This window comes from Megalobrama amblycephala, linkage group LG6 (assembly GCF_018812025.1).
Source record: "Megalobrama amblycephala isolate DHTTF-2021 linkage group LG6, ASM1881202v1, whole genome shotgun sequence".
Classification (NCBI taxonomy): domain Eukaryota; kingdom Metazoa; phylum Chordata; class Actinopteri; order Cypriniformes; family Xenocyprididae; genus Megalobrama; species Megalobrama amblycephala.
This window is the reverse complement of record NC_063049.1, coordinates 19,083,844-19,097,209: the sequence shown is the minus strand read 5'-3', so window position 1 is coordinate 19,097,209 and position 13,366 is coordinate 19,083,844. Positions and strand designations below refer to the sequence as shown.

Genomic DNA, 13,366 nt, shown 5'->3' with positions numbered 1-13,366 from the left:
CAAACAAAAGACTAATTTGCTCATTAAACAAACATTGATAAGCAAAGAGCTTATCAATGTTTTCAGAAATTAGTCATACGGACCACTTTTATGGTGCATCAAAAAAAATCTAGTCCCCATTTTTTTTAACTGGATGAAAAAAAGTGATCAGTGCATTCTTTAAAAAAAATCTTTCCAAATAATAACCATTTAATAGTTTGAAACACCAAGAAGGTGAGTACATAAAGCAAATGTTTTTTTTTGGTGAACTATTTCTTTAATATATGAAATGTGATATTCAGGATAAGTAAATAGAACTTACATCCTCATCAGCTTCCTGCTGCTCTGTGGCCTGAATCAAAGAGAGGAAATGATTTCAATAAAACTTCAACAGTTGAGGGAAAGTTGTGTGTTTCAAGATAAAACACATGCTGATTATTCTATAGAAAGGCAAGCACTGTAAGATCACAAAACACATCTATAAGGACACTAGAGTTCTAAAACTGAAAATAAAATTAGTTTTGTAGTTACAGCAATAATGAATTCTGTGTAAATTATTCCAACATCAATTTAAGAATGATTTGTTCTGCTCACGTTTCATGAATCTTGTGTACATGAGCGTCAATCAGTTCAACAAAACATTTCACAAATGTCCAGCAGACAAAAAACTGCTTAGTTAAAACTTTAGGATTACAATATTTGAACATGGATATTTTTTATACTTTGTATTTACTGGTTATTTATATCTTTTGCTGTAGTGTGTCAATAGGAAATATCCGTTCACATTTCCAAACATTTATTTTGCCATTAATTGTAATAATCCAGTGACATAAGACTGATAACAGCCGGTGCTCCACATGGAGATCAGAGCTCACCATCATCAAATCTGTCTGTGATTACATGAAGAAACATATGAAATTGAGACAAACCAAATCCAGAAGAACTGTGGCCGTGTCTCCAAGAGATTTTAAGAAACCTGCCTCCAAAGCTACCTGAAAAATGATGCCCAAGTGTACCTGGACAAGAGCTGTTTTAAATGCAAAGGGTGGTCACACAAAATATTGTTTTGATTTAGTTAATATAAGTTACTTGATAAATAAAATTATTTATAACAGTATTTTTTTTAAAAACATCCTCACTTTACAGCATTTTTACACAAGTGCCTAAAACTCTTCACAGTACTATAATTTTAGGTTTCTTCAAGCATCTTAGAGACACGGCCACAGTTCTCCTGGATTTAGTTTGTCTCAGTTTCATCTGTTTCTTCATATAATCACAGACGGATTTGATGATGGTGAGATCAGATCACTGTGTGGAGCACCGGCTGTTGTCAGACTCCTTGTGTTTTCAAAAATCTCACTGGATTATTACAATTAATGGCAAAATGAATGTTTGGAAATGTGAACGGATATTTCCTATTGAAACACTACAGCAAAAGATATAAATAACTGGCTTAAAACCTTTTTTGGGGGGTGAAAATACTGACGTGCCTAGGACTTTTGCATATATATATATATATATATATATATACATATATACAGTGGCATGAAAAAGTATGTGAACCCCTTGCAGAATCTGTGAAAATGAGAATTATTTTATACAATAATAATACAAAATGCATGTTATTTTTTGTTTAGTACTGTCCTGAGTAAGATATTTTACATAAAAGATGTTTGCATTTAGTTCACAAGACAATACAATAGCTGAATTTATTAAAATAACCCCATTCATAAGTATGTGAACCATTGATTCTCAATACTGTGTGTGGTTACCTGGATGATCTACAACTATGAGTTCATGAGTCCCTTGTTTGTCCTGAGCAGTTAAACTGAGCTCTGCTCTTCAGAAAAATCCTCCAGGTCCTGCAGATTCATCAGTTTTTAAGCATTTTTGCATATTTGAACCCTTTCCAGCAGTGACTGTAGGATTTTGAGATCTGTGTTTTCATACTGAGGACAACTGAGGGACTCAAACACAACTATTAAAAAAAGGTTCAAACATTCACTGATGCTCCAGAAGGAAACACGATGCATTAAGAGCCGAGGGGTGAAAACTTTTGAACAGGATGAAGATGTCACATTTTTTCTTATTTTGTTTAAATATCATTGTTTTTCATTTAGTACTGCCCTTCGGAAGCAACAGAAGATACTTGCATGTTTCCCGGCAGAAAAATTAAGTACAATTTACCTTGATATTCAAATTCAAAAGTTTTCACCCCTCGGCTCTTAATGCATCGTGTTTCCTTCTGGAGCATCAGTGAATGTTTGAACCTTTTTTTAATAGTTGAGTTTGAGTCCCTCAGTTGTCCTCAGTATGAAAAGATGGATCTCAAAATCCTACAGTCACTGCTGTAAAGGGTTCAAATATGCAAAAATGCTTGAAAATTTGAATCTGCAGGAGCTGGAGGATTTTTCTGAAGAACAGAGCTCAGTTTAACTGCTCAGGACAAACAAGAGACTCATGAACAACCATCACAAAACAAAAAAACAGTCGTGGATCATCCAGGTAACCACACACAGTATTAAGAATCAATGGTTCACATACTTATGAATGGGGTTATTTTAATAAATTCAGCTATTGTTTTGTCTTGTGAACTAAATGCAAACATCTTTTTATGTAAAATATCTTACTCAGGACAGTACTAAACAAAAAATAACATGCATTTTGTATTATCCCTCTTATTTTATTAAAATAATTCTCATTTTCACAGATTCTGCAAGGGGTTCACATACTTTTTCATGCCACTGTATATATATATATATTCTTCGCTGTAACAGTATATTTGTTTTGATACAATCCCTCAGTAAACAACTGTATTTTTGTTTTTTCATTCTTTAACAAAATACATTTTAAAAATAATAATTTTAAAAATCCAGTACATTATTGATCAAACTGTACTTCTATACCTCACAGCCTCAATTTCATTCACTAAAAATGAAATAAGACATTACACAAACAAAATGAGCCAGATGGCTGATTTGACTGTTAAAAATATTGAGGAAATGTTTTCTCATAAACAAACAGATTTGCAATAGCAGGAATTGCAAAACAATAGAAGCCCCTCCATACGCAGCAGTGGGCAGAGAAGCGGGCAGTGTTTGCGTCGCCTCACCAGTTTGGCCTGTTTCTCTGCCTTCTTCGCTGCTTTCTCTGCTTCCTTCTGCTGTTTCTTCAGGGCTTTCTTGGACTGGGCCTGCTGCTCCTCCTCACCAGCTCTGAAACAGGAAGACAACAAAAACAGATCTGTCAAAATTCCATCTACCTTTTTTTAGTTTCCTTCCGGGAAGCTTTTCTGATAAATGGAGAAAAAGCATTCCGACCATCAGTGTCCTGCAGGCTTTTTAAGTTGCTGTGTCTTTCATCTATTGTTTCAGCGGGTCCAAAAAAAACAACATAGGCTAAATTAGACTCATCAGTAATGTTTGCTTGTTTGTGCTCCTGTGGTCTAGGTAGTCCAGTTATAGCAGTACAGGAAATGTGATGTCTGACTACAGTAACACACATGTAATATCACTCACGCGATATGACTGTCCCATACTGTAACAATGGACCAATGTAATGGTTGAGGGTGGGAATGAGTAGGCCTGAGTGGAATAATGGTGATTTTTATTTGATTCATATTGGCAAGACTGATTCTTCAGTTCATATTTGCCCAAATGATCACATCTGCAAATAGTTACATGGCTAATAGTCGTTAAAAAGATGCTGTGGTGTCAGATTATACTGAATAATTACCATACTATATATTTACATGGTACGTGTCCAAAAACATAGTAATTCATGGTAATTAATTTTAGTACTTTTTGTACTGTCAGGTCTCTTATTCACATGTAAGTTTTATTTTAAAGAGATTAAAGGGTTAGTTCACCCAAAAAATAATAAATAATGTCATTAATTCCTCACCCTCATGTCGTTAGTAAGTCTCTTTCGTTCATCTTCAGTACACAAATTAAGATATTTTTGATGAAATCCGATGGCTCAGCGAGGCCTCTATAGCCAGCAATGTCACTGAACCTAGGAAAGGTACTCAAAACATATTTAAATCAGTTCATGTGAGTTCAGTGGTTCTACCTTAATATTATAAAGCGACAAGAATACTTTTTTGTGCGCCAAAGAATCAAAATAACAACTTTTCAACAATATCTAGTGATGGATGATTTCAAAACACTGCTTTGAAGCTTTATGTATCTTTTGTTTCGAATCAGTGATTCGGATCACGTATCAAACTGCCGACTTTGGCACTCTGAACAACTGATTCAAAACAGAAGCTTCAAAGCAGTGTTTTGAAATTGGCCATCACTAGATATTGTTGAAAAGTCATTATTTTGTTTTTTTGGTGCACAAAAAGTATTCTCATTGCTTTATAATATTAAGGTTAAACCACATGACACATTACTCACATGAACTGATTTAAATGTTTTTAGTACCTTTTTGGATTTTGAGAGGTTCAGTGACATTGCTGGCAATGGAGGCCTCACTGAGCCATCGGATTTCATCAAAAATATCTTAATTTGTGTTCTGAAGATGAATGAAGGTCTTGCGGGTGTGGAACGACATGAGGGTGAGCAATAAATTACTTAATTTTCATTTTTAGGTGAACTAACCCTTTAACACATTTATTCAGCAAGGATGCATTAAACTGTCAAAAGTGACAGTAAGACACTTATGTTACAAAAAAAATCTATATCAAATAAATGCTGTTCTTTAGAACTTCTGATCCTAAAAAACAAATATCATGGTTTCCAAAAATAAATAAATAAATAAATAAACATAATCAGTACTATTGTTTTTAGCATTCAGCTTTGCCATCAGAGGGGAAAATACTTTTTTTTTTTTTTTATATTACAATAGAAAACAGTTATTTTCAATTGCAATATTATTTCAAAATATTACATTATTTTTGATTAAATAAATGCCACCTTGGTGAGCATAAGAGACAGACCCCAAACTTCTGAAATCTGTGAGAAAATGAGAATATATAATAAAAAAACACCATCTTGTTTTTTCTGGGCATTTCATTCACTATTATTAAATTACATTACATATACTAGACATTGGACACTCTGCTCTCTATTTTAGCATTGGCTATAGTTAAAAAAACAGACACTAACTTATTTCCTCTAAATGATTATACAACGAGAAATAAGCTTGTTTAAAAAAAACAACAACACTTATTTAGATAATGTTGGTCTTTGCATAAAAATTAAATCAATTATTCTGAAATTACTTTCATTACTGGCATTACAACAAGAGTCCTTGGGTCATTATGTTAGTTTGGACACTTGGCTGACCAAGTCCATTAACCAAGTGAGTCCAACATTTACCAACACTACCACCCATCCATCATTAGTTAATATGACATAGATGGATTACCAAGCAGTACAACAGTTATTTAAAACAAACACAATTACACTGAAACCCCAACAATACGTGAACCGATCACAGGGCATAGGCTAAAGGAAATTACATGCCCTGTGATCTCCATTACCATTTTAAACTCTCTACATAACACATGGTTCCCGGTTAACAGGACCGACCAACCGCTTTAAACACACCCGTTACTAATCACTCATTTGCTAAATTTAAATTCTGTTCTCTCTCTAAGGATGTTAAATATGGCATTGCAATGAATGGCACCATTTAATTTGAAACCACAAGAGTAACAGGTGGTCAACAACATGAGCAGGACAAGCCCAAGCTCCACCTCCAGACATTTAACAGAATTTTTATTACACTAATTGCCCCAAACAACAGAACAAAACAAAGAAACTATGAATCCATTGCATAGTCTTGTTCTTTATCCAACTCTGATCTACAAAGAACCCCCAGAAACAGCGGAATCCGGGCAGGCGACCATATGGCAGCCCTCAGGCAACACAGGATCAAGTGCCTGTACACACACAGTGCTGCAGAAGTTTAAACAAAATGGATCTGTGAATGTCTTCCCAAGCACTATCGCTGCCAACAAGGCAACAATGGTCCAGCCGCAGGCACCGCTGAGGCCTCAACCGTGCCAAAGTGGGCAATAAACAACCCCACTCCCCCCTCTGCATTAATATGCATTAGCACGTAACGCAGCGGAGGACATGAAGGGCCACAGTGAAGGTATGAGCAGCATGGAGCAGTTTTCAAAGGAATTCACGGATGACGGTCTCCCAAAGCATCACAGCAATTTCTGCTCAGAGGAAATTGGAAGCACTGGGGCAGATAGAAGAGAATGAGAAGGCTGCCGATAATTAAAGGCCAGTGCCAGATTTGGGGTTATGTATTTACACAGAAACACAAGGCCCGGGGCAGAGCAGGGATATATAAAAATAAGGGTGGAGCTTTGAAATGCCCTCCACACCGCCTCAGACAGCAGCTGTTATCATATGACTCATCAAATTACGGATTATATATTAAACCATAAACGTATTGTTCATGTAACACTGCTTTGGGAACAGCATAGCATTATTACAGAAATAATCTATAATTATTATAGATTAAAAAATTCTAATTAAAATGAAAAGATCAATGTATTTGCAGTTTGCAATTACATTTCTGTGGTAAAAAAAAAAACAACAACAAAAGAACTGGTTCTTCCACTTTCACTTTGTTTTCTGAAAAGAAAAATTAGGTCACACTGGGTTCCAAAACTTTTTCAATCAATTAATTTCTATGATTTTCCAACTTGATTAGGTGTTTTAAGAAATCATATTATATAAATTGCACATTTGTTATTCTGGTAACACTTTACAATAAGGTTCATTAGTTAAACATTAGTTAGTGCATTAACTAACATGAACTAACCATGAGCAATACATTTGTTACTGCATTTACTAATCTTCGTTAATGTTAGTTAATGAAAATACAGTTCATTGTTTGTTCATGTTAATTCAGAGTGCATTAACTAATGTTAAGATTTTAATAATGTATTAGTAAATGTTGAAATTAACATTAACAAAGATTATTAAGTGCATTATTAGTTCATGTTAGCTAATGTAAGATAACTAATGTTAACTAATGAACCTTATTGTAAAGTGTTACCATTATTCTTTTTATAATATATAAACTACCGTCTAAACGTTTGGGGTCAGTGCGATTATTTATTTATTTTTTTTATTTTTTTTTTTTAAAGAAATGAATACTTTATTCAGCAAGGATATATTAAACTTATGCATTAAAGTGAAAGTAAAAACATTTGTAATGTTACATTAGATTTAAATGTTCTATTGTTGTTGCTATTTATCAAAGAATCCCGAAATATGTGTCAAGGTTTGCACAAAAACATTAAGTAGCACAACAGTTTTCAGCATTGATAATAAGAAATGTTTCTTGAGCAACATATTAGAATAATTTCTGGAGGATCGTGTGACACTGAAGACTGGAGAATGGAGTTTATTCTTCTATATATATCCCCAACTAAGTTATTAAGACAAGATACTTCACACCTAAAAGTTACCACTGTTGCAAAAAGGTTTTCTAGAATTTCTAATCTGCTGTCTAACTCCAACTGACAATATATATAAAAAAAAACTATTCAGCTGTCATAGTTAAAGATCTCTAAACTGCTGATGCAATCAGCTGCAACTATTAGACTGAGCTAGCAGCAAGGCAAGCTAATGTATGCCCGATCATAAATACTAAACTTCCGAAGAAAACAATGAGATTGGATTCTCACCCTTGCACATTTTCTTTAGTCATATTTCAGCTCTGATCGGATGTAGTGAAACAAAAGCACTGGGTATTTAAAATTTCAGCTGTGTTGATGTGCAATGACAGCCACTGGGAACGCAGGACATGTGGAAAAGAGATGGAAGTGTTTTGCTGTTACACATTCACAGCACCCTCGCTAATCCGTGTAGAACACGTTTCCACATAAAAGGTTCCTAGGTACTGTTTAATCCGCACGCGCTCTCAGTGCAATTTGTCCACTTTAGAGCTCTTTATTTCGTCCAAATAAAATAGAAGTGAAATCTAACATTCTGTACGGCATAAAAAAACGACATTCTTTGATTATTTAGAGTTAATAGGTGCATATATGTAGGCTGGAGGATCCTATATCTGTACTATATGTAACTGTACAAAGTGTGTGCATGTGCATGTGCGTGTGCGTGTGTGTGTGTGTGTGTGTGTGTGGAGTGGAGAGGAGAGGATGTGGGTGTGGTCGGTCCTGGTTAACCCCAGAGAGCCGTTAACCCTATGTTATAGGGACAAAACCAACCCACAAAGATAGCAATATCTGAAATCCTTGTCCTTATGGGGACATGTTTTGGTCCCGACGAGGAAAACAGCTTATAAATCATACTAATGATGTTTTCTGTGATGGCTAGGTTTAGGGTTAGGGGATAAAACATATAGTTTATATAGTATAAAAACCATTATGTCTATGGAAAGTCCCCATAAAACCCAACATGTTATGGGCAAGGCTAGGTTAAGGAGCTAGAGATTGCATCCTGTCGATGAATGTCTTCAAAAAGATAGATATACAAGTGTGTGTGTGTGTGTGTGTGTGTGTGTGTGTGTGTGTGGTCCTGGTTAACCCCGCGTCATGGGGACAAAATGAACCCACAAAGATGGCAATATCTGAAATCCTTGTCCTTACGGGGACATGTTTTGGTCCCTATGAGGAAAACAGCTTATAAATCATACTAATGGTGTTTTCTGTGATTGCTAGGTTTAGGGTTAGGGGATAAAACATATAGTTTATATACTATAAAAATCATTATGTATATGGACAGTCCCCAAAAAAACCCAATATGTTTTGGGTAAGGAGCAAGAGATTGCATTGTGCCAATGAATGTCCTGAAGAAGATAGATACAAGTGTGTGTGTGCATGACATTCATTGACAGGATGCAATAACGTTGCTCATAACATTGGGTTTTATGGGGACTTTCCATAGACATAGTGGTTTTTATACTATATAAACTGTATATTTTATCCCCTAACCCTAAACCTAGCAATCACAGAAAACATCATTAGTATGATTTATAAGGTGTTTTCCTCAAGGGGACCAAAACATGTCCCCGTAAGGACGAGGATTTCAGAGATTGCCATCTTTTTGGGTTCATTTTGTCCCCATGACGTAGGGTTGACCAGTACCACACACACACACACACACACACACACACACACACACACACACACACTTGTATATCTATCTTTTTGAAGACATTCATCGACAGGATGCAATCTCTCCTTACCCTAGCCTTGCCCATAACATGTTGGGTTTTATGGGGACTTTCCATAGACATAATGGTTTTATACTAAATAAACTATATGTTTGATCCCCTAACCCTAAACCTAGCCATCACAGAAAACATCATTAGTATGATTTATAAGCTGTTTTCCTCATGGGGACCAAAACATGTCCCAGTAAGGACGAGGATTTCAGAGATTGCCATCTTTTTGGGTTCATTTTGTCCCCATGACGTAGGGTTAACCAGGACCATGCACACACACACACACACGTGTGTGTGTGTGTGTGTGTGTGTGCATGGTATATTACATTACATCACCACGATCATAATTAATCAGAGAATCAGTAACCTTTTCTCTTGAGTTACAGACAACCACTTCTGTTAGGTCTCTTCGGTTGTGTTATAGGGCTATAAAATCTTTCAACAACTATTGGTCACAGGAGGTCCTGATACAGGAAGCTGCCTTCCTGATCTCCCAGCCAAAACAATGTAAATGTAATAATAAGTTAATGGCAAGAATGGGAAATACAGTCTAATCAGCCTTGTGTACAATAAGACTCCCTTTACAGCTTTTTTACAGATCTAAATAAACATTTCTGGCCATTTAAGGAGCTTTAAAAATTACATTGCATATGTACACAAGTAGCCTATTTGTCAAATTATTTTATTGAATGTTATTTATTTCACGTTTTTGTAAAAATGAATTAAAAATGATCTTTTGCAATTTTATTTTCTTTTAAAATGTTAATAGGCTCAGTGTGTTTTGAGTGTTTAGATGAACTTAACATCTGTTTTTGACCTGTGATGTGCTTGGCTGAGTTTTGTCTGAGTTGAGTGGGGTTTGCTAATAGGGTTTTCCCATCAGATTTCCAGAAGCTCCTTTTGGTTGTTCTCTTTTCAAATGGCAGTTTAGAGATGGCCCAGCTGAGCTCAGTGGAGTGTTAATGGTGTGCCGTGGCTTTTGAGAACAGCTCTCATGCTAATGACAGAACCATTCCAGGACATTTCCAAATGAACAAAATGCAGCACCGAATGCTCTATTTTTACTGGCCACTTACTGTGAGAGCAGACAGTGAAAAATAACCATAAACATTGATGCAGGGTACTTCACACCTCATTGGACTCTTTAGAAATGGTAATTTTAACCCACTGTATTAAACATGAGTTCGATCATTACAATACAAACCTTTGTGAATATCAATGTTCTGCCTCTATAGTTGATAGGTACTTCAGAGCTGCTAACTTGCTTCTGAACCTGATTATTGTTCATCAAACAATAGACCACCACTTGATGACTGATATATTTGCATTGCAAACAGAGGTCAAAAGTGTGTGGGTTCATACAGTAATAACAGTAATTAGGTAAATCTTAAGAAAGAAGAAAAATTCCCATTAATATTTGATGACAAAATCATTTTTTCATCATTCACGAATGGGAATTTCTTATTTATTTTGGCATATAAAAAGTAGCTTTTAAGATTTTTCCATTGTGACATAATTGTCATGACAGCAAGCACCCCATTCTCATTAGAGTCAAAAAATATCCTTATTTATTTTCATTAACGTAATGTGATTTTTTTGTATATATTGTATTTTGGTTATTTAAAATGTAAAAATTATTTCATTATCGTTAATTTATAGTATTTTTACCTTTAACATAAGTAATTACCGCATCACACTGATTAGAATCATTAGTAAAAATAATGTATATAATAAAGCTGAAACATGTTGCAATAATAAGAAGTGAAGGATAAAATATATTTAATAGTCCTAAACTTCTTTATATAAAACTGAATGTCTTACTATTTTATCTTTTGTGGGACATTTTTTGGAAGGTTTTGTGAGATTTGCATTCTGAGATTTTGTAATTTCACTCTTTACACCTTCAAACTACCCAATTAACTTCTTTTGCTTGTTATCTGATACAACAACAGAAATCCCAAAGGAAAGCCAATTCTGTCCCTTTGTAGGTTGATGGGTGTCTCGTATCAGCAGTTGCTTAAAACGCTAAAGAACACAGATGTTCTTAAAATTACAGACCCTCTCCTCAGCCATTCTGTTCAGCGGGAGATCAGGTGGAGCTTTTGTTTTGGTAACTTGACAGACCTTCAGCTCTACCCCACCCCCACAGAGAGATTGGGGGTAGAGGGGTGTGTGCATGTAAGTGTGTGTTTGAGTATGGCCACTGGAGAGATGCAAGACAACACTGTCAGACCTCATTAAAAGTGGTGGTTTTTATGTTTTATTATGAAATAGCAGTCAAAATGCAACAATTGTGACAATTAAAACTCCTTTTTTAAACATTTTTACAGTGTGAGCTACCATTCAAATAAATATCAGAAAGCTTATGGGGGAAATAGGAAAAGCTAAGTGCACACACACACAAACTCACACAGGCAAACAATGAACTATGTACAAATAATTTACACAACGCATTCTGAATCAGACAAAAGACTATGCAACATTTCCTGATAACAACTTCTGCAAGCATACAGACTTAGTCAAGGCTCTGCCTTTAGACCCAGCAATAAAAGTACTAAGAAAAAGTACTAACATTTAAAAAGATTAATTTAAGTAGCTGAATATAAACAAAAGTCTTACAAAATAACAATTATCAACACAATAAAGAGTTCACAATGTACAAAAAGTGTAGTAAAGTCCGTTTAAAAAAGAAAAAAAATTAAAGCTTAGTCATCCATGTCGGAAAGTTTTCTGTACAAAATTGTCCATTAACTGGACATCACACTGGATGACTCGGACTCAGTAGATACTGATGATATAGGGCCTCTTTTCTTGGTCAACATCTTGAGACTCGATCTGCTGCTGATGCTCAGAGCGCTACGGGCAGATTTTTTGAACCTGACTCCGAGGAAAGCATAAAGGATGGGGTTGAGACAGCAGTGGAAGTACGCCAGTGCCTCAGTAAAGAAGATCCATTTCTCCAGACCCTGTTCCAGAAAACAGCTGTGAGATATGATGTTTAGTGTCACCAGAGTGTCCACCAGGATGCCGGCATGGTAAGGCAACCAGCAGGTGAAGAAGCAGATGATGAGGATGATGGTCGTCTTTAGCGCCTTCCTCTTCAGGACCTGACCTTTGGAGTTCTTGGACAGTTTTGAGATGATGATACAGTAACAGGTCAGAATGATCAGACCAGGCAGCATAAAGCCAAAGATGATGTGCTGGAAGCGAAAATAAGCCTTCCACACCATGTTCCCCTCCTGCGGGTAGGTGAGCTCGCAGATCGTATTCATGCCCGTATCGTGGACTTTGGCGAAGACCAGATCGGGCACGGTGAGCAGGGTCGCTGGGAGCCAAACTCCGAGGTAGATCACCTTTTCTGCAAGCGTTCTCCTGAAGTCTTGGCTGTTTCTGGCGCGAACGACGGCCAGATATCGATCCAGGCTGATGAAGGCCAGGATCAGCACGCTGCTGTACAAATTCAGCGTGTAGATCATGTTGACTGTGACACACAGAAATCCCCCGAAATGCCATCCGCTGGCCGCATCCACAGCCCAAAAGGGCAGAGTGAGGACAAACAGGAGGTCGGCGATGGAGAGGTGCAACCTGTACTTGTCTGTCATGTTCTTCGACTTCTTTTGGAAGCCCATCACAAGCACCACAAGTCCATTGCCAATGATTCCCAGGACAAATATAATCCCATATACAGTAGGGAGGAAGATCTTTGGGAAGTCATCATTGTCCCTGAGGTCACAGAGTTCAAAATCATCAAAGTCCCCAGACCCGGAGTCTGAGCTGTTGTCTAAAATGATGTGCTGCAGAAAATAACATTATATTGATTAATTTCACCTAAGCAACATGTTGTTGACATTAAAAATAGCAATGAAAAAATATACACATTAATTAGTTTTAAAAAACTTTTTAAAACCACGCAAAACCTGAGTAGTAAACCAAACGTGATAAACATAAACAACCTACCAAGCCTTATTAATAAGTATTTAATCATATATTAGACTACAGAGCGTTTCACATTTATCTTAAAACAACTTACATCGTAAAAGTCCATCTTGTTAAAACAGGTGAGCGCAAATACGGCGCAAACGTCTCCACATACACACTTGAGTCAACGGATCTCCTGCAGCAGCATTTAAACAGTCCTCCTTTAAGCCTGACCCGCCCCTGTATATTATTCAAGAAGGCGGGGTCATGACGCTGGCGGAGCAACAGCGCTCCCATCCAGCTCAGA

At 36.3% G+C, this 13,366-nt stretch overlaps 2 protein-coding genes across 2 annotated transcripts in view; both read right to left on the bottom strand.

Annotated features, from left to right (window-relative positions):
- dars1 (aspartyl-tRNA synthetase 1) overlaps positions 1-7,799 on the bottom strand; it is a 39,700-nt gene extending 31,901 nt beyond the window's left edge. Inside the window, exons 1-3 of the mRNA XM_048193232.1 lie at positions 7,640-7,799; positions 3,092-3,194; positions 302-331 (exon numbers count right to left, since the gene is read on the bottom strand). Of these exons, the coding sequence (XP_048049189.1) occupies positions 302-331; positions 3,092-3,194; positions 7,640-7,662 (156 nt within the window). The 5' untranslated portion in view covers positions 7,663-7,799. The remainder of the gene's footprint in view (positions 1-301; positions 332-3,091; positions 3,195-7,639) is intronic.
- Positions 7,800-11,378: 3,579 nt separating this feature from the next.
- cxcr4b (chemokine (C-X-C motif), receptor 4b) lies at positions 11,379-13,331 on the bottom strand. The gene is made up of 2 exons (XM_048193231.1): positions 13,172-13,331; positions 11,379-12,935 (listed from the first exon to the last, which is right to left on the bottom strand). Exons 1-2 carry the CDS (start codon positions 13,184-13,186, stop codon positions 11,889-11,891), a joined length of 1,062 nt encoding a protein of 353 aa, XP_048049188.1. The 5' UTR covers positions 13,187-13,331; the 3' UTR covers positions 11,379-11,888.
- Positions 13,332-13,366: the final 35 nt, after the last annotated feature.